The sequence below is a fragment of the Primulina eburnea genome, chromosome 13 (assembly GCF_022965805.1).
Source record: "Primulina eburnea isolate SZY01 chromosome 13, ASM2296580v1, whole genome shotgun sequence".
In the NCBI taxonomy this organism is placed as follows: domain Eukaryota; kingdom Viridiplantae; phylum Streptophyta; class Magnoliopsida; order Lamiales; family Gesneriaceae; genus Primulina; species Primulina eburnea.
The window spans coordinates 1,439,640-1,460,172 of NC_133113.1; the positions used below are offsets into that span (position 1 = coordinate 1,439,640).

Sequence of the window (20,533 nt, forward strand, 5' to 3'; positions counted from 1 at the left end):
TTCAAGTTCCAATCTTAACATGGTATCAGAGCCCGGGTTTCACCGTTATGTGTTGGACTGCCTATAATTAGGCCACCATTCTGCCTATAATTGGGTTATTTGTAAACTCCACGCTCCAGATGTTCATTCCTGGGCGTGAGAGGGGTGTGTTAATTGTCCCACATCGGTTTGATAAATAACCTTTGAGTGGCATATATTGGCTTGGACAATCCTTCCCCTCCTTGAGCTAGCTTTTGGGGTTGAGTTAGGTCCAAGTTCCAATCTTAACACTAATATTCATTTTTAGGACAAATAACTTTTAGTGGTACCTTATTTAACTCATATATATGCTATGTCTCTTTTGTTTGTTAGTAATGAAATCAGAATGTTTCACGATTTTGGCCATGACATAAAATATGTATAATATAGTGATAATTAAATTTAAAATAGATAATACAATATTTTTTTACTCCAATATTTAAGTAAAATTTGGTAAATATCTTGTAAATGTGGTAAATAATTATACCATTAAGTCTCTAAAACTTTCAAAATGACATTTAATTACGACTCAATTTCCACGTGGCACAGTATCAGCCGTCGATATTGAAAAAGTTGCTCGCTTTTTAACAGTTTGAAATTATACTACCCTCATATTTGAATTCTGTGACCGTTTATTTAATTTCTGTTTTGTTCTCTCCAGAAACACACAGTTCACACACCAGTATTCGTTCAAAGCACACAGCGTGCAGCAATTTCCTCTCTCAATTCGACATTGGATTTGCGGAGGTGTGTGTAGCGCATCGTGATCTTGGATCTGCATATGCTGTTCGAGAAGCGCATCTATTTCGAGTTTCTAAGTTGTTCGATTGTGATTCGTCGAGCTAGGTTTGGTGAGATTGAATTCTGATTGGAGCTTTTGTTTTCGATAAAAGGTATGAAATTTGGATTTCCTGAGTTTGATTGCGATTCAGACACACGGCACACGTAGTATCACAGCAAGTAATCTGAAAAGAGTATCGAAATGCTAAAAATGGATAAATTTTGTCCCATTTTTAGCCATTTCTCCGGCATTTGAGGGCCGTCGGTCACAGGTATATTTAAGGTGAAGTTCTATTCCTTCCTCCCGGATGATTTCAGTCGATTTTTGTTGGTTTTATTGCACTTTCGGTTTTTCGATCTGCGACCTTGGGGAAAAATTAAAGCTCCCAAACCGATATTTTGTAACCATCTAGTATTTGTACGTATAGTATACATATCGGGAACTTTTTTGTTGAATTGATTTCAAAATTTTGAGTTTCATACTGCCGTCCATTTGAGTATTTTGGCTTCTTGAATTTTAATCGTTCCATTTGTGGGTCTCCCCTGCACCACATAACGCGATAGAGAATATAAATTTATTCATAAAACTTAAAATGGGCATGGAATAGTATCTTTGAGGTGGGTTTTGATAAAGTATATTTTGATGTTGATATTCTGGAGCCAGCACAAGACATTGTATTTTCTCAATTTGTTCGATAGATTGCAAAGCATGGGTAGATAGCAAAGATGCTGGTTATAAATCTTTGAAAAGCGTATTGAAAATTGTACTTTGAAGTCCGAAATTCCAATTATATGATAGGAAACAGTGTTTGGAAAAGAAACTACTACACAGTTTTTGGAGAAGAAACTGTTGTGTCAGTTGTTTCGCACATTCAGATGTTGTCAATAGAGTTATTAAGAGGCTAATTTTTTATTTTTTTGATTTTTCGACATACCAATGGGGACCATACAGTTATTAAGAGGCTCTCATTCTTAATATATATATATATATATATATATATATATAGTAATATTAAAAGATGGTAAAAGATGAATGAATAGTAAAGGCATAAATCTTGTGACCCATAACCTTTTCATTAATATGAGAACTTGCTTTTCCTGAAGTAGGATGCCTGGATTAAGTATGAAAAAGAGAATAATGCCTACTGATTTCTTCCAAATCATTATGGTATCTACTGCATTTGCATTTTGGTGTTAACATTCTGATTTCTCTCTTTCGTAATTTTCGTCTTTCATGAAGCCACTGACTTCATCCTTGATTGTTATATCCCTAACTCATTGCTGGGTAGCATATAATGATCTGGGAGAGACAATTCGGAGAAAATTGCCTTCTTGTGGAAAGTGGCGTGTATAAATCTGCGTATCTGTGAAGCGAACATGGAAAGTGATATGACAAGCACCGCAACTCCAGATGGTTCTAGAGATGGTCTGCAAAGATCTCGACCTTTACATGGGTACAAAGAGTTCTTTTGTTTGTTTTAAATCTTTTTACAATTGATATGTGTTTCTGAGTTCGTCAGATGCATTTTAATCGTATCAGTTTTGAGCATTTTCTTGGTTGATGTTGTCATTATTTTAAAAAACTCTCGATTCTTTTTGGGTTTGACTTATGAGTCACTAACACACACAAAATTATATTGCATTCAGCTGTTTTGACATTTGCATAATTTTTAGCAGGAGGACGAGTGGTCCTACAAGGCGTTCCACAAAGGGACAGTGGACTGCAGAAGAGGTCAATTAGAGTCTTTATTGTTAAATGTGAATGTATCCATCCATATCAGCTACCAGTCTTTCCAGGATTTATTTTGTGTTCATATACTTTGAAGAATGGAACTTGTGTAAAGTTATATCGGATGCCCTGTTTTTTGTTGTGTTGATGTATTTATTTATTGTAAAAATGATTTATTTTTTTTGTAAATTGCAAGTCCTCCAGTGCATTGCTTTTTGAATTTTATCTGATAAAAAACCAAGCAACTTTATGAAGGTTGTGCCCAATACGTGTTATCTCAATCCTTTTCTTTGTTCTTTTTTTCCTGGAATAGAACGTTGATCCCCATTTGTGGAAGAGTTGCACAATTTCACAATAACTTGCACCATTCAGAGAAAACATATGAATACTATCCTTGTAGAGATTTTGGCTGTCGTAGTTATGAATCCCTAGTTATGAATGCCTACATTTAAGAGCTGAGTTTAAGCATGGATTTTTTGGTTTGTTTCTAATTAATTGACTCCATAGCATTTGACAAAGTTCATCTTTATGTTCTGTTTGCATTCAGTTGTAACAATACTCACTGATATAATTTTAAATAGTGTGTGGGGTCCTTTTTAAAATATGCACTTTTGTCTTTGTTAAAAATTCAGTGATCCTATATATCTTTTTTTCCCTTTATATTTACAGGATGAAGTATTACGCATTGCCGTTCAACGTTTCAAAGGCAAAAACTGGAAAAAAATAGGTAGCAAAAAAAAATTGCAATTGGTGCCTTTCGTCATTTATTACTAATCTGACTTGAAATTTGTTTGAATAATCTGTGGTTTTCTGGAGTCCCAAATCCTTGCTTAACTTGCGATTCTAATAGTTTATAAATATTTTAGCATAGTCTGCCTCTAAATTGGAACTTTCCGACAAAATGCAACTAAAAAATATGTATTCAATATAAGTATATCCCCATAACAGTAATGCTTATCCCCGAAAGTAGTTTATGTCAGCAGATCAAAATATAATTAACATTATTAGTAAGAGTATTTGTACTTACATCGTGGCTTATACGACTTCCTAATTTAAACACCTACACTTCTAACTTGACTCTGTGCCTGTTCTACTGCCTAGACCTCTCTCAACCGGTCCTTTCACCTGTTTCAACATAAACATCCTCACGTGAATGAACAAACTCATATACAAATATAACATCATCAAACATAATAAGATAGACAAGAAATAAAGAGTAAGTACGCAAATGTTTAAATGTTACTTCCTGAAAAAATGATGATGGAGTAATAATTCCCTTGGCTAATCTTGAACATATAGGAAATTATTTTGTTTGGTCTAATTTGTTATTTCAATTACATGGAAAAGTTAAGTGTATGCTAATTAAGGCTTTTTCATATGGGTTTGACTTGATTGCATATTTATTCTTTAATTTTAAGAGTAAGTAGGGCAGTCATTAGCTAACTTGTTGGTTGGCATAGTTGAGGTTTTGAAAATATGTCACATAAACTGTATGCAGCGGAATGTTTCAAGGATCGGACAGATGTACAGTGCTTACATAGGTGGCAGAAGGTTCTTAATCCAGAACTTGTCAAAGGTCCATGGTCAAAAGAGGTGAGGCAGTTTTTCTCTTCTTCGTTCTGGATTTGGCTCCCTGCTCGCACCCTCAGTTGATTGTATCTTTTTTCTCATTTGTGTTAGCTACTTATGTATTTCACGAGAGCACATCTAATACTCCTTTTAATATCTGATAGGAGGATGAAATTATGATTGAGTTAGTGAATACATACGGTCCAAAAAAGTGGTCTACCATTGCACAACATCTCCCTGGACGGATTGGGAAACAGTGTCGGGAAAGGTAAACTCGTGGGAGTTTCTCTTGATCTCTAGAGCTTCCCCTTGATATTCATATAAAGATTTTGTTGTTAAAAGCATTTTCCTTTTATATGCTTTCAAAAGTTTATGAACAAAGCAGGTATAAAAGTTTGTGCTTCGTTTCTGAATTGAATATTCAATACATCAAGGTGCAAATTTTGAATCTTGTCCGTAAGCTTCACTAGGAAAATTCATTTCTTCTATCTTTTGTGTAAGGTGTAAGCTGCAGTTTACGATTTAATTCCTTATATCTTGTCGCTGCACTGTGCTTTATCTGTTAATAATGTTTGTTTTGCAGGTGGCACAATCATCTTAATCCTAACATAAACAAGGAAGCTTGGACACAAGACGAGGAATTGGCTTTGATTCATGCACACCAAATTTATGGAAATAAGTGGGCAGAGTTGACTAAGTTTTTACCTGGGAGGTACTTGAATGCATGCTAATTACAAGAAAAATAATGTTATCCTGTTAAGTAATATGAGCTTCCATATGTAAATTACCTATATATAACTTATATATTATATTTATTACTCCTCAAGAGAGTTCTGTGTGTGCCATCAGGACTGACAATGCAATTAAAAATCATTGGAATAGCTCTGTCAAGAAAAAGATAGACATGTATATGGCCTCGGGGTTACTTTCACAGTTCCAAGGCCCACCTCTTGTTACCAATGCATGCAAATCAGCGGCATCGTCTTCGTCTAAAGCACAACCGAGTAGTGAAGATGGTAGTTTTAGAGATGGAGTAGAACCGGAAGAAATTTCAGAGTGCAGTCAAGGTTCAATTATGACTGGTTTGTCTCAATGCACAAAGCATGTGGTTAATTCGAGAATAGAACTCGATAGAGGGAATTGCAGAGTTACTGAAGAATCCAGCGCAGTGCCGTGTTCTGAAGATTGTCGTCCTGCAATTCATGAAGTTTCATATCCCATACCAGAAGTTCCTCATGAATTTGGTAGTACTTCTAAGTTTCTTGAACATGTTTTCGCTTTAGATTGGGAGCTACTTGACATGTCTTTGCTGGATCTGGGGCCAGAATCATCTGGGCAATTCCTGTCATCTTTGAGTGTCATGAATAACCATGAAACAGTGCCCTTTCCGCCAGAGACCCCTATGGGTGCGTCCACTTCGATGGAAAACACAATGGTGAATTCTGATTTTCCTAATTTTGTAGCTGGTTCAGATTGTGGAATGATTTACCCTGATGTGGGCCATGATGGATACTGTCCCTCGGAAAATGTAATTTCCCATATGGATGCAGCTGCAGAACCATTGGTTCACCACTCTTTGAATTTTCAGATTCCTGAAGATGGAAGTTTTACTTCACAGCGTTGCTATATGTCATCTGATATGCTTGGAATCCCATATAGTCAGCCTCTCCCTGTTCCTACTCAACTTCCTTGTGATAATGGTTCACTTATGTTTGATGTGAAGTCAAAGCAGCATAATTATTTTTCGATCAGTAATTCAGCACAGGAATATCTTTTACCTTGCACGGATGATGGTTTTATAAATGCCAGATATTCTAATTCCTCTCCCAGTGAACATACATCCGATCAGACAATGGGATTGTCAACACTAGTTCCAGCCAATGATTTTATTTTGGCACAATCAAATGATTCTCAAAATCATTCTGCCGGGGACAAAGATCCAGCTGCAACCAATGAACATAAGGACTCGGGAGCTTTATTTTATGAGCCTCCTCGTTTTCCAAGCCTAGATATACCTTTCTTTAGTTGTGATCTTTTACAGCCTGGAAGTGACATGCATCAAGAATACAGTCCACTTGGCATTCGTCAACTAATGATATCTTCTATAACTCCATTCAAACTATGGGATTCCCCAACAAGGGATGATAGTCCACATGCTGTTCTGAAAAGTGCTGCCAAATCTTTTACCACAACACCATCAATACTGAAAAAAAGACACCGGGATTTGGTTTCTCCTTTGTCTGAACAGAGAGGTGAAAAGAAGCTTGGAGGTGATTCAAACCAAGAGACATTTTCCAACCTGACCAATGATTTTTCCCGGTTAGAGGTTATGTTTGATTCGTGTGTAAACCATAAACGACCATTTCCAAATATATCTTCAAACAACAGCAAAAACTTCGAAACATCAGATGTAGGAAAAGAAAACGTTGCTCCAGCTTGCGAAAAGGTGAAAAAAGAAATAAATGAAAGGAATGACATTTCAGATAGCAAAATGCCGCAGAAAGAATTACATAGCATTGACGTTAAAAAGGCAACTGAACAGACTTCTATCACAGATGTCAAAACCAAGGCTGGAAGCAAAGAAACGGTGGAATTGGTTAGTGCCTCATCCCCCCCCCCCCCCCCCCCCCTCTAAATGTATAAGGAGGGGTATTTTGGGGTGTCTGAATCTTGCAAATCCATATAGTTGCTGAATTCTTAGATAATTTGAGCTCTTGATTTGATACTGTTATGTATAATTTGTCACGAGTGGATGTTTCTGAGATCATGTAGTTTTTTATTCTATGTAACACAGCATATGTGGTCGTACCCTGCGTATGTACCGCACATGAATGTCAAGTCAACTTAAAATCTTATGTAGGGGGTTCCGAGTTGTTTTACTTTTGTAAAGTTTCTAATGTTTTGATTTTAAAGTTAACTTAAATCACGATCACTTTTCCATTTTGACAGAAAAGAGAGTTCTCTGGAATCCTTGTTGAACATGGTATGAATGACATGCGCCTCTTTTCTCCTGACCGCTTTGTCTGTAAGAGTGACGGATCAATTGGTCCAGGTGCTATATCTCTAGGAAATCAGTATCCTAGAAGACTAGATGCTGTACCAAAACACGGAGCTATTATATCTTCTTCTGAAACTCCGTGTTTGTCTGTAGTTTGTTCTCCTCGTCTGCTTGCAAAAAATGACGGGACTACTGTGGTCATAACTACGGCTCTCCAATCCACGAGTCCTTCAGAGAAGAAAGTTGAAAGTTCTGGCAAAGGTGTACTTGTTGAAAACAATAACCTGTAAGACGAGTTCCGTTTCCTGTTTTTTCCGTTCTACTTATCTTCACTGTATACCATTTGCTTTTGTATTGGCCATGGTGTCATAGAGTGTTTTTATTTCCTTTAGATATGTTGACAACCCGTTCAAGAGGAGTATAGAATCCCCTTCGGCATGGAAATCCCCTTGGTTTATCAACAGTTTTATGCCAGGGCCCATAGTTGACACAGATATAACAATTGAGGTAAGAAGTATCTTTCCCGTCAAATCTTTAATATGAATTTTTTAAAATTATTTAAGCTCTCTCATATTTGGAAGTTTTGTAGGACATGGGGTACTTTTTAAGCCCAGGTGACAGAAGTTACGATGCCATTGGATTAATGAAGCAATTAGGAGAGCATACAGCTAGTGCGTTCGCTGATGCTCAGGAGGTGTTGGGAAGTGAAACTCCAGAAACAATATTGAAAGCAAAATGCGCAGAGAAGGAGAACAACCAAAATCTTAACTGTCAGGCAGAGCATCAATCCCTTTCAGCTTCATCTTTTCTGGTACACTTGCTAAGAGTGTTTTGAGAAACTGCCTTTTTCTCCTTGTTTTGTCTTCGAGAACTTGGTGTTTGTATTATCAGTGGGCAGTAAGCCATCATTTTTTTTTTGCCTGGTCAAAGACCTAACACATGCACACCCGGTCTGAAGCTCAATTAATTTGCATTAAATAGATATTAAATCATAATTTTCTTTTTGGAAGTTAAATATTATACCCAGTGAGTGTTCCAAGAGTTTTTTGACAGGTAATGTTCAAGCCATCATGTTACGTTTATGTAGGCCAAAGGGCGGAGCAAGGGAACTCAAGGGATGGTTCCCCCTCAAATTATAGGTGTCAATCCTGTTTTATCCCTTCAAAGTTCCCCTGTGAGTGTTACAAGTGTTTCTACTTAGGAAATATTAATTTTCGTCAAAATCTTGAAATTTTTAAGCCCAAGAATAAGCCTTTCCCAATATGTACGAGGGTTTGGAAGTTTAACTCAATTCACCGTATGTCTAAAGCCTAGAAACATGTAATCCTTGGTGTTATTATATGGCTTAGTGGTTATGATAGTTATAGCAGAAATCGGTTACCGAACATATATTCTGGTAGGAAAGGATTTGAGAGTGGATTTACTAGTGTGGTCAAAAAATTATTTTGCACTGTATACCAAAGCCAACCACTCAATATAAGCATTATCGATTATCTTGTGCTTGTGTTTGTAATTGTTTCGTTCTGTTTTGTGCATTATCTTCGTAAACCGCTGACTCTTCTCCAAATTGTCAAGTAACTATTTTTCTTCGAAAATTGCTTCACAGACGGAGAGACGAATACTTGATTTTAGTGAATGTGGCACACCTGGAAGATAAACTGGCAAAAATCTTGCGCAGGTGATGGTTGTACAAGTTCCTGTTCTTATTTGGTGAAGACTAGGACGGTAACGTGCGTGTTATAAGAGTTCAAGTGTAAAGCATGAATACTACAATATATGTATTATTACTTGACAATGATACATAATGTGTGACATTTGATTTTAATTTATTATATGATTATTTTATTGATATTTTACTGTATCAGACAGAACATAGCCCAGAAAGGTAGGAGGACAAAATTTTCCCAAATGTTTGGTGGTTGATTGTTGATTTGTATGAATTTGATTCAATTTATAAACGTAATTTAACTGATCAAAATGTGTAATAAAGAGAAGTAGGTTGATTACTTTTTACTCTTTATTTCTTGGGGGTATATAAGATGAAGAGTACAAATCAAGTGAGGTTATCGTGATAGAATAGGTCTCTTGTGAGACGGTCTCACAAATCTTTATCTGTTTGATGGATTAACCCTACCGATATTAACAATAAAAAGTAATATTCTTAGCATAAAAAGTAATATTTTTTCATGGATGTTTCAGATAAGAAATCCGTCTCATAAAATACAACCCGTGAGATCGTCTCACACAAATTTGTCCTTGTGATATACGGAAGTAGCTAAAAATTTAAAAGAAAATGGAGTAACTGTAAAAGGCAAAAGCTTGTTGAATTAATCGTTTGATACTTTGATTGGTAGGGTCATAATTGGATAACAGTAATTGTTCAGAAAATGAACCCAAAAACCCAATAGAAATATTATAATAACCAATTTCCTCTACAAATCTCATTCTTTTTTTCTATGCTCTTGATTAATTTGATTTAATAACAAGAGTTCGATAAAAATATAGTTGTAAGGATAATATATGTTTAAACTATATAATTATAAAATATTTCAAAATTAATTATATATATGAATAACATGTTTTAAACATATTAAACGGAAATAAATTTAAATATACATGTTTTACTGCAAATTTCAAAAAAATTAAATGGAATTCTTTATTAATAAGTGAATTTCTATGGAATAAAAAATTATTATTTGATATTGACATGTGATAATGTTTTTTTAATCAATTTCATGTATTGTATCATTTATAATCATAAAAAAGTTCTATTTATGCTGTTTTTACTGTTATGTTTAGATATACTTCATTTTACTTTTAAATATTATTCACACACGTTCTACGATTATATTTGTGATATCGAATTTTTTTTAATTCATTTTAAAGATGTAGCATATGATTTTAATATTGACCAGTAGTTGGGCCAATGTTAATCGATTTTAAAAATATAATTAATTTTACCTTTTTATTATATTTTTTAAAAGAACAATATTTTAATTTTAATAGATAAAAAAAACTGACAAAAAATTCACCTACTAATAATAAATTTATCTGTGAACGAGATGTTGGGAGCGTTCCTCATTTTGAACCAACTTGATTGACCACATCTGGACATATTATGCATACAATCAATGAAAGATTAATTTATTAATTATGAAGAATTTAATTATCTTATGTTTTTTTTATATAAATTATTTGTATTAATTGTTTTCTTAATGTTGTATTTTTATTTTATGTTTTTTATTTTTTTTATAATTAAAATTATTTTAAAATTTATTTTAATTTTTAATTGTTTGTAATTTATATTTTAAATAAGGAAAATTTTATTGAGGTATTTGAATTGGGTGTGAGGTTCATAAAAAAGTTGTCTACGGTTTTTCGGACTGTGGATAGATGAACAAATTTTATTTTATTTTCGATGTGACTATGATATGACAAATTGTTTTAGGAATAATGATATTACTTTTATTAATAACAGTTATAAAAAGAGTCGTTTTTCTTTTTTTTTGAACTAATTTGATTAACATTAATTCTAAAATTAGAAATTTTGGAATTCATTACTTTATAAAAAATTCTATATAACAGAGCAATCATATAAATCCCTCACCCCCTACCCCCTTCTTTATATTTAAAGTGAGTGCTTACATGATATTTGGAGCATAAAGTGAAACAGGAAAATTAGGAAAACAACTAAAATGTATAGGTCCTTCACATAATGAGAACCCTATTATTCAATTTATTCCTAATAAAGAATCTTCAAATTTATTATTCCTTTGATCTCTGATAATTAAGGCTGAAGTATTTAAACTTAATCTTATAAAATGTTTTAAACATACTTGGATCATTCCTAAATGAATAAATTTATATGATTGCTTGTGAATATTAACAAGCTTTTGTCGTAACAAATTAAATGAATCATATTCTCTTTTTAGAGGGATTGCTTCTTCAATAGTTTTTATGATATAATCAGATCTAAAATTAAAACTATCAGATCTATAATTTTCATATCTGATAATTTCTAGTCTTGAATGTTTTTCTCAAAATTTTCAGAAATTATTAATTCTTTATTTTTGGTATTACCACTAGTAGAAGATTTCTTCTTAGTAAATGATCTTATTATCTTGTCCATTAGAAATTCGAGTAGATACTGTCAAGGATTTATTCCTACCTTACCCTCTAAGCTTTACAGGTTTTATGGATATCTGACTTAAGGATTACTCCCGGGTCGAGCTACCTTTTTTTCCTATTGAACAAGAGAATATAATCTCTTTTACTTAGAAGAATTTCTTCAGTAAATGGCTATGATACCATCTTTAAGCAGCAAGTTGTGAACTTTGTTTCTCGAAAGCGTTTAAGGCAAGCTTAGATCTTTCTAAACTTGGATTAGAAAGATCACTGCTTATAAACAGGATTAATAACTGGGTCTTTTAATTGAATCTCAAGAAAACTGATACGATTTTTTACGAATATAATTTTAAAAGATAGTTAGCGGTATGCATGATATAATCAAAAGGAAGATTAAATATATAATGGAATTCATAAGACATAAACTTACATAATTCTGAATCGGAGAGATGCTTTTCCAACTCCAGAGATGTTGCACAAAGTCGACTATTATTGAAAGAGAGAAGAGTTTTTCGTGTGTAGAGCACAAAGAGCATACATTTCTTAAATAGACAAGAAAATGAAACAGTACTTCCACTATCTACAGTACTAATAAGAAACTGACACATAAATAATAACAGATAAGGTTACAAACACAATAATTCAAGCCTTAATACACAGACAAAATTATTACAAAAGACTTTTAGTCACAACTTCATCTGATTTATGAATTCAATAGTGCAAAAAGATCATCTCCCTCTTCATAGGGGTCCTGGACATCTTGCTCTTGATTTGTCATTTCCGTATTTTCAAAAAATTTATCTTTTCCTTTTGAAGATGTTGATGCTTGTGTAGGTAATGGTAATTGAGATTTCTCACCAAAGACTTCTCCATACATATTAGTAATAGTATCTTTGTCCATATGCTCAAATATTTCTTTAAGCAATGTGGCATGGGTTAGAGTATCTTTGTTTAGATTCTTCATAGCTTCTTTAGTTGGTCCGATAGCTATGACTCCTTGTCTATCATAAACATTTCCTTCAGCAAATAAATCTTCTTTGTCTCACCATTTTGTTAAAATCTTCCTAACTAAGATAGTAGAAGAAAATTCTATTTCCAATTTTTCTTTATTCTGGTCTTATAGTCCGTATTCCCATCTTATGATCCATGGAACATTGTAATTGATAGCAAATTGGAGAATGGCTCTTAATCCATCTAATCGGGTATTAGCTTATTGAAACTTATTCCATATGCTTTTAACATTTCTGGGAAGTATGGATGGCATTACACCCATGAGAGGAAGAAGTTTTTAAACCATGTAGGTAAAAACTGACTACTATCCTCAAGTTGGAACTTTATCCACAATGAATATTTTCTTTGAGAATTATCATAGATGAGAATAATATCCTATGCTTTGATATAATCATGATAATTAGACATATTTGGCATTGCATGGAATGTGTTTAATTGTCTTGCTTGTCCTAGAAGTAAACCCCAATTGGCAGCTGGGATAGTTTTCTTAACGATCATTTTAGAAAATGCAAAATCACGATTTCGATGCATGTGTTGAATTTCAACGGATCCGGTTTCAAGCAGGATTGTTTCAAAATAATATCTGGTCTTTCTTCTCAAGATGTGTTGTAAATCTTTGATCAAATAGCTTTGAGCTATATGGATAGGAGATAAACCTTTAGGGAGTGTTTGGTTTGCTTGATTAGGTGGGTTTATTTTTTTTAAACTCACCTAATCACTCGTTTGGTTCGATTTTTATTAAACCAAGTCAATCCCTCCTATGAATGATTAGGTTATATTAGGTAGGTTAAAATAATACCTCCTCACCCCCTAGGATTATTTATCTCACTCTTAATACCTCCTATTTTTCCAATTTTACTCTTCTCTTATATTCAAACTCACCACCACTTCCCGTCACCGATTGCCGCCGCCGCCGCCGCCGCCACGACCGCCACCGGCCGACCACCGGCCGACCGCCGACCCACCGCCGACGCCGACCATTTCCGGCGCTGGCCGATTTTTCCGGCCGGCCGTTTCAGGCCGCCGCCCCCGTCAGCCGTTTCCAGCCGACCATTTCCGGCCGCCGCCGCCGCCGCAGCCGACGCGAAGGGAAAGGGCAATTTTGTCTTTTCATCAAAAAATTCAAAATTATCTTACACTTAAAAATCGTACCAAACATAATATTATTTTACACCATATATTACAATCCTACCACAATCATTTTCTTTATCATTTACATACTAATCATTAGTTTATCCTATACTTCCAACCAAACGTAGCCTTAAGGTCTTTATCTACAGGACAACAATTAATGTATCTTGAGAGTAAATATAGATATTTGAGTTCTTCTTTAGAACCCTTTAATAAAAATATTGCATTATTGTAATATTGAATATCGTATGCAGTAAGATCATCTGCAAATTCTTTAATTGGATCAAAATTTTCTTCTACTGGATCTGGGAATTATGGATGTCATTACCCCCCATGAGAAGAAGTTTTTGAAACATGTAGGTAAAAACTAATTATTTTCATCAAGTTGAAATTTCATCCACCATGAATGTTTTCTTTGAGAATTCTCATAGATGACAAGGTGTGCGGACTCAAGAAGTCGTTATATGGACTCAAACAATCTCCAAGACCTTGGTTCGAGAGATTCTCAAAGGTACTGAAGAACATCATTATGTTCAGAGTCATGCTGATCATACCCTATTCACTAAGCATTCAACATGTGGTAAATGCACGATCTTGAGCTTGTACGTGGATGACATTGTCATCAGTGGAGATAACGAAAGTGAGATTGTTGCATTGAAGAACACACTCGCTTTTGAGTTCGAAGTAAAAGATCTTGTGAACATGAGGTATATCTTGGGAATGGAAATTGCTCGCTCAAAGAAAGGGATCACTGTGTCACAACAGAAATATACTCTGGATTTGCTCAGAGATACAAGGATGCTAGATTGCAAACCAGCTTCTATCTCAATAGATCCCACTATCAAATTAAGTGTAAGAACGTACGATGAGTCAGTAGACACGGGAGATAGCAGCGCTTAGTGGGCAAATTGATATATCTTGCTCATACAAGGCCCGACATCGCATTCTCAGTGTCTATGGTGAGTAGGTTCATGAGTAATCCGTCAGTCACACACATGGATGCAGTATTGACGATTCTCTGATACTTTAAAGGCTCCCCTGGGTTGGGATTGTTCTTCCAGAAGACAAAGAAACGAGATATAGTAGTGTTCACGGATGCCGAGTGGGCAGGTTCAATCTCTGATCGAAAATATACATAAGGGATGTGCTCATACGTTTGGGGTAATTTAGTTACATGGCGGAGTAAAAAGCAGACAGTGGTAGCTCGTAGTAGTGCTGAGGCTGAAGTGCGATCACTAACGACTGGAGTATGTGAGGGTTTTTGGCTGAGACATCCGCTAATTGATCTTTGAGTTCTTGTAATCAGTCCCATCACCACGTACTGTGACAATCAAGCCGCCATCAGTATCTCAAAAAACCCCGTCTAACATGAGCGCACCAAACACATAGAGATTGATCGCCACTTTATCAATGAGAAGGTCGCGAATAAAGTTATTTCTATGTGTTACATTCCTTCCCAAATGTAAGCTGCTGATATTTTTACTATGCCTCTTCATCAACCTAACTTTTATGGCATGCGAAGCAAGCTTGAGTTGTTAGATATTTACAATCAAGTTTGAGGGGAAATGTGAAATATATAGAGTTAGGTTCTTAGCATTCTTGGATGCTACATAACAAGAGTGTGTTGTAATTAGTTGTTGTATCCTTTACTGTTCTTATGGTCTTTCCCTATTATTAGGAGTCATTTGTGATTCCTCTTAGTTTTGTGGTCTGTTACGTTTATTAGCCTTGTACATGTATGGTTTCACAATGAATGAATAACACAAATTATTATTCACAAAATAAGTGTTCTTCTACCGTCCCTACCAAATAAGAAGATTTTTGATATACTGGAGTTTGTGCAACAAATATTAGAGAATGTATAATGAAACTAGTTACCTCAAAGCTTATTCATCTTCGAAGGTCGGCGAGCCAAGTTTATCATAGTATTGTCATTTTGTTTTTTTTTTCCTCATTCATCTTTTGTTTGAGTGAACGTAGAATTTTTATCTTGATTGGATAAAAATCACGAGTTATTGTCTTAACAAAAACCATTTGTAAGATGATACTGATTAATTAATTAATTACTTTAGATAATAATAATATTTTTCTTTGCATAAACAAAATTTCGTTAAAACTCCATAATTTCGACAATTTATAATTAAAAAATGTAATAGGATAATACTAATAAATTTAAGAATATACCTATTCGTATACAGACGTCTAGGGATGTAAACGATCCAAACCAAGCCGAACAGTATCAGGCTTGAGCTTGGCTCGTTTAAGAATAATTCAAGCTCAAGCTCGAGCTCGAGCTTGATTCGAGCTTTTATAATCTGGCTTGAGTTTGGCTCGTTTAAGATTGATAGAGCTCGAGCTCGAGCTCGAGCTTTATTCGAGCTTTTATCATCAGGCTAGAATTCGACTTGTCTTGAAATTACTAAGTTTGTGAAAAGCTCGAGTTCGACTCGTTAAAAGCTCGTTTATCATGTTAATCAAGCCGGGCTCGAGCTTGGTTTATTAATAGCTCGTTTATCATATTTAACAAGTCTGACTTGAGCTCGGCTCGTTTTCGAGCTCGTAAAACATACAATTGAGCTCGAATTTGAGCTTGATTCGAGCTTGTTAAAATTAAATATATCTATGAACTAATTTTATATTAGACATAAAAATTTAACTTTTATTAGTACTAATATTTTTATTTGTCAAATCAACAAATGAGTCAAGCTCGAGCTTACGAGCCACCTAAACGAGCCGAGTTCGAGCTCGCGAGCCTATTAACGAACATGTTTGCGAGCTCACGAGCCGAATACGCTTAGGCTTGAGCTTGGTTTGATTAAGTTGTCGATCTCAAAATCGAGCTTGAGCTTGGTTTGATATGAATAACAAACGAACTCAAACAAGCTTTTTATCGAGCCGAGCTCCGAATAGCTTGCGAACGGTTTGGTTTGTTTACATCCTGCAGACGTCCGTCCCACTTGGGTCTATCTCATCTTCTCCATTGCAGGTCCTATCTCTGTGTATTTATCCCAGCCTCAGGAACCCATTCTTTCATTGCAAACGGGGTTTTTGAAGTTGGATTTGTGCTGAAGAAAAGTAATTTAATTCGAGGAATAAGTACACCGGCAGGTGAGTTGGCGAAGCGCCGCGTTCTTGGAGTTGATTAGCTGCTGAATTCTGCTTGTTTATGGATTTTTTGTTTGATTTTCTAGTGTACTGCTGTTCTGTGTGATTTCCTCAAATTTCCCCTTGATTAAAGTCTGGATCTTTTAAATGAGAGGTGGGATTTGTTTTGATTGATGAAATAGACTTATCTGGTTTTGATTTTGGTTTTCCTTTTTACTGTGATTTAAGGCAGTGGTTTTGCTTTTGAATTGTAGCAAAAATATGTTTTTCTTCTTCCAGCTATAAAATTGGCGTTTTTGATTTTATGCTGACATGCTAAACTTGATTCTTTGGTGAAAATTTGAGGTAGAGTTGCCATTCCTTGAGAGCTAAAGCTATCATGTCTGATCGAGTCGTCCAATCTGTTAATGAAACCAGTGGTGTACAGCCTATGCAAACGTATCAGTCTGTGTGGATGTCACATTGGTTGCGAGCGAGATGCGAGGCCATAGCAGAAACACTGAATCTCGCGTCTAGTGTGTCTGGAAATGAGGAACTCAGCTATGGTATTAAGGGGGGTAATTTAAGGCATGAGTTTGGCGTGTTGACGTCTGGCAAAGAACCTGCGGTGACTGAAACTAAAACTTCTGAGATGATAAATTATAGTACCAAAATGGGCACTGAAAGATTCGGATTCGGCAGTTCTATTTTCGAGCACAATCGAAAGACCGCCGATGTGCAAGTGCAAAGAGCTGTGATTGATTGCAGCTTTGAGCTAGGTAAAGATGTTGACGTCAACAGGGGGACTCAGTTTCCCTCCATGCTTCGTGGGTTTCCATATGCCAGTGATACTTCATCCAGAAGATTTCATCCTCCAGATGAAGGTACTTCAAAGAATCCTCTCGAATTGATGAAAAATCATTCTTCTGCAGAAGAGAGCTCCTTCGTGGCGTTGAAGCCTTTGCAGGAAACTTTTGCTGAACCATCATCACTTGGTGTTCTGTATAAACATGATCTAGGAAAATATGGATCACACAGAGGAAAATCTGAAATCTCTTCTTTGATAGGTGGAGATGACATGGTTTGCAAAAATCAGTTTCAGAACACTCATCGGAGAGTGCGAGAGAATATAAGCTGCAATAAGCACAGCCAATCAGCAGATTTGGTTTGTCAGGGAAAACATGACAGCCTACCACAATTAGAGAATTTCATGAATGAATGTTTTAGGGAGAATAATGCATCCCTTTTTCTTGATGTTCCTTCCACGAGTGCTAATCGCCTACCGACATTTAATCAAGGGTGGTTCCAGAAGATGCAGAAGTGTTCAGGTCTCAGACCGTACCCTGATCATTTCATGGTTTCAGCGGAAACAGAGGCAAAGAAATCATATTATAATTGTTACTCTTTGCATAAGTTACCAAATCGTCTTCATAATGTGGAAACAATGAGAATATGCACCATCATGGAAGAAGAAAATCTCGAAGGTTTTCCCAGGTTCTCTCAGACATCTCGCAGTCTTTTAATCACAAAAACAACCGTTTTCAATCTGTCAAGTGAATTTGATATTTTTGATGCTACGAGAGTAATTACTGAAGTGAATGGAAATACAGCCGGTCAAAGTAAGCGAGAAGTAATACTTCAACCATTGAGTAATTCTACTGAGAGTGAAAGAAAAGGATATGTTGGAGATGTCGAGACTCATAGAGCAACACTAAACAATGAATCAACAGCCGAGACTGACACCATGGACATGGATCACTTTAAGGAGAATAACCCGTATTCAGGTATTGTGTTTTTTTTCCTATTTTTTGTATGGATTATTGCAGACAGATGTCAGACTTTTAAATAGTTCCTTTTTTAAAAAAAAAATTGAAGCTGATGTGCCATCGTCGTATGATGCTCGAAAGTAACTGTAATAAACTATATTCTCTTATCTCACCCGAGTTAGTTTTTGTAGTAGCTACTTTACTGATCCTAAGCTTCTCTATTTTGTCTATTGTAGGTGCAAATTCTACTCCATCAGATAAGGTACTCTACTTATGCCTGTCATTGTAAATTAAGTATTCTCATATGTTTATACAGATTTAAATCTCCATCTGCATGTTCCTTTTACAGTATGACCTACAGAACCTCATGCTTTTGCCTAGTATCTGTTAATTCTAGGGTGATGAGCTCACAGATCAAATTATTGATGATAATAAAGGTCTACTTGGGTGTTATTTCTGCTGGCCAAGTCAAGACTACTTATTGAATATTTTCCATATGCATGTTGTACATTCTAGGCATGTTAATTATGAGGTAGTATAATATGCCCATTGGCTGAGTATTGTCTTGTCTGTACGTCCAAGATTTTTCTGGTTTAATATAGGATGTTTGCATGACCTTCTGTTCTCTATGGTGTTTATCATACTATATTCTGCAGTTCTTACACTTCAGTATGACAATTGGTTATGTGTAGGCTTTTAATATGAACTCGTTTCTATCATATCCAATTGATGTTTTCTCCTCAAGAGAGACTAAAACACGAGGCCCAAAAACCAAACTGCCGGATATCAACTTGGAGCTCCCTGCATTCGCAGCTGCAAAAGCAGCGTCATCAGAGAATTCAGGTCCTAGCTCCTCAAAGACTCAAAGTTTGGAGATGGACATGCTCATGGCGCATGCTGAGCCATCTAAACCAAATTCTAATCTCAGCCTGGAAGATTCTCGAGAAGCAGATCCAGGCAACAGATGGGTTAAGCGTCTCAAGTTGAGCTCTTCACAATCCTCTTCTTATGGCATGAATAGTTCCAATCCGACTGAAAACTCACATGATAAGAAAATGAAAAAGCATTTTGGTAGAATTCTTATGAATGGCATCCCTAGCTCGGAACCATATTCGAGGAAGCATCATGGCAAAGAATCAATGGCGTTGGATAATAAAAGGACCTTATCTAAGCAAAAGACTGAAATTACGGTGAGCCCAACAAAAAAGAATTCGGAGTTGTTGCTTTCACAACCCTGGATACAGAGGTGGCGGCACGGTGAATCACGTGGTTCCCGGGAGTATACCGAAACAATGGCAGTTTGTGCACTACAAAGTTCGAAATTGGCACTGCAGGACCATCATAAGAAGCAGTTTCCCAGTATCGGAGCTATGGCACTGATGGGAAAGGCTATGAGAGGTTTTCAACCATGTGATCTCCAAAACAGGGGTTCTTTCACTGTTTGGAACACGAAGACCATATGAAAAATACCCTGTTCCGCTGGTGTTACTTTCACTTTCTGAGCCCCCCTCCCCGTCTTCTCAATCAGGGCCACTGGCGTCACAATCTCTCAAGTTGCTCTGTCTGCACTGAATTTCCATCTGTAAGTGATCTATTTAATCAATATATTCACTTCACTGTAATTCGTGAGGCAATTATATTTTCATTACACAAGGCCGATGTCTCGAGCTACACCGGAAAAATTACCCCGAAAGCGTGAGACACATGAACTCGAATAGGATACTGAGACTTTTGGTCTTTATGTAGCATATGAGCAACTTTTCCAGCCCAATATATGGGGAAAGATTCAACATAGAACAACAGCCCTTCTGTCAAGGCCACTAGTGGACTTAAAGAACACGACATGTGAAACATTTAGTGTTGTGGATTGTATGAAATTATCATATGATATACGTAGATAGGTTACGACGAACATATGTATTCGATCGCTAGTTCGAGTCGAAATCAGCTGCGTGAAACTTCTTGTGTGGTTCTCTCAACTTCAGCTGTTGAGATGTCATCACTTGTCTATTCTATCTTCATTGAAAAATGGCAACAAAGAACAAAGAATTTGAAGGGCATTTTGACAACTTGAAGTTAGTGATATTTTGCAATGAACCAATAAGAAACTGGTTTAGGCAAAGGATGTTACATCCTTATTTTTCTTCATCAGTTTAATCAGTTTTCCTGTTAATAAATTGCTCAAGTTTTTCCATAGTCAACAATCCATCCAACCATTGCTTGGGCCTATGAATTTAAATCCAAATTCGTTGAATTTGATTCCAATTTTAAGGTTGTGTCTGAATTTCATTAGAGGGAATTCTCTTCCTAAAATCTTTTTCA

At 35.7% G+C, this 20,533-nt stretch overlaps 2 protein-coding genes across 16 annotated transcripts; both read left to right on the plus strand.

The window, feature by feature from the left end:
* The first annotated feature begins 654 nt into the window (after positions 1 to 654).
* Positions 655 to 8,953, plus strand: LOC140808926 (transcription factor MYB3R-1-like). 13 transcript variants are annotated; one of them, XM_073166304.1, is made up of 13 exons: positions 655 to 1,081; positions 2,039 to 2,252; positions 2,473 to 2,530; positions 3,197 to 3,254; positions 4,026 to 4,120; positions 4,261 to 4,364; positions 4,680 to 4,808; positions 4,946 to 6,692; positions 7,046 to 7,148; positions 7,248 to 7,380; positions 7,487 to 7,601; positions 7,684 to 7,905; positions 8,182 to 8,645. In XM_073166304.1, exons 2-13 carry the CDS (start codon positions 2,176 to 2,178, stop codon positions 8,293 to 8,295), a joined length of 2,955 nt encoding a protein of 984 aa, XP_073022405.1. In that variant the 5' UTR covers positions 655 to 1,081; positions 2,039 to 2,175; the 3' UTR covers positions 8,296 to 8,645. The 13 variants fall into 13 exon arrangements, with proteins under 13 accessions (XP_073022405.1, XP_073022397.1, XP_073022399.1 ...); XM_073166296.1 differs by having other exon boundaries at positions 655 to 911; positions 1,036 to 1,081; positions 7,046 to 7,380; positions 8,182 to 8,642; XM_073166298.1 differs by having other exon boundaries at positions 655 to 911; positions 1,036 to 1,081; positions 2,088 to 2,252; positions 7,046 to 7,380; positions 8,182 to 8,642.
* Positions 8,954 to 16,308: 7,355 nt separating this feature from the next.
* LOC140808819 (uncharacterized) lies at positions 16,309 to 20,210 on the plus strand. Of its 3 annotated transcripts, XR_012113017.1 has the most exons (5): positions 16,309 to 16,469; positions 16,812 to 18,229; positions 18,448 to 18,473; positions 18,904 to 19,793; positions 19,958 to 20,210. XR_012113017.1 is itself a non-coding variant. In XM_073166102.1 (4 exons), the coding sequence occupies exons 2-4, from the start codon at positions 16,846 to 16,848 to the stop codon at positions 19,672 to 19,674; spliced, it is 2,181 nt and encodes a 726-aa protein (XP_073022203.1). In that variant the 5' UTR covers positions 16,309 to 16,469; positions 16,812 to 16,845; the 3' UTR covers positions 19,675 to 20,210. The 3 variants fall into 3 exon arrangements, 2 of the variants coding, with proteins under 2 accessions (XP_073022203.1, XP_073022204.1); XM_073166102.1 differs by having other exon boundaries at positions 18,904 to 20,210; XM_073166103.1 differs by having other exon boundaries at positions 16,816 to 18,229; positions 18,904 to 20,210.
* The last annotated feature ends 323 nt before the right edge of the window (positions 20,211 to 20,533 follow it).

Excerpts from the sequence above, each read along its gene's own strand:
- LOC140808819 (XM_073166102.1), top strand. The coding sequence starts at position 16,846 with ATGTCTGATCGAGTCGTCCAATCTGTTAATGAAACCAGTGGTGTACAG. Across the intron at positions 18,230-18,447 it reads GGAGAATAACCCGTATTCAG|GTGCAAATTCTACTCCATCA; the intron begins GTATTGTGTTTT and ends TGTCTATTGTAG. Across the intron at positions 18,474-18,903 it reads ATTCTACTCCATCAGATAAG|GCTTTTAATATGAACTCGTT; the intron begins GTACTCTACTTA and ends GGTTATGTGTAG.
- LOC140808926 (XM_073166292.1), top strand. The coding sequence starts at position 2,176 with ATGGAAAGTGATATGACAAGCACCGCAACTCCAGATGGTTCTAGAGAT. Across the intron at positions 6,693-7,045 it reads GCAAAGAAACGGTGGAATTG|AAAAGAGAGTTCTCTGGAAT; the intron begins GTTAGTGCCTCA and ends CCATTTTGACAG. Across the intron at positions 7,602-7,683 it reads ACACAGATATAACAATTGAG|GACATGGGGTACTTTTTAAG; the intron begins GTAAGAAGTATC and ends GAAGTTTTGTAG.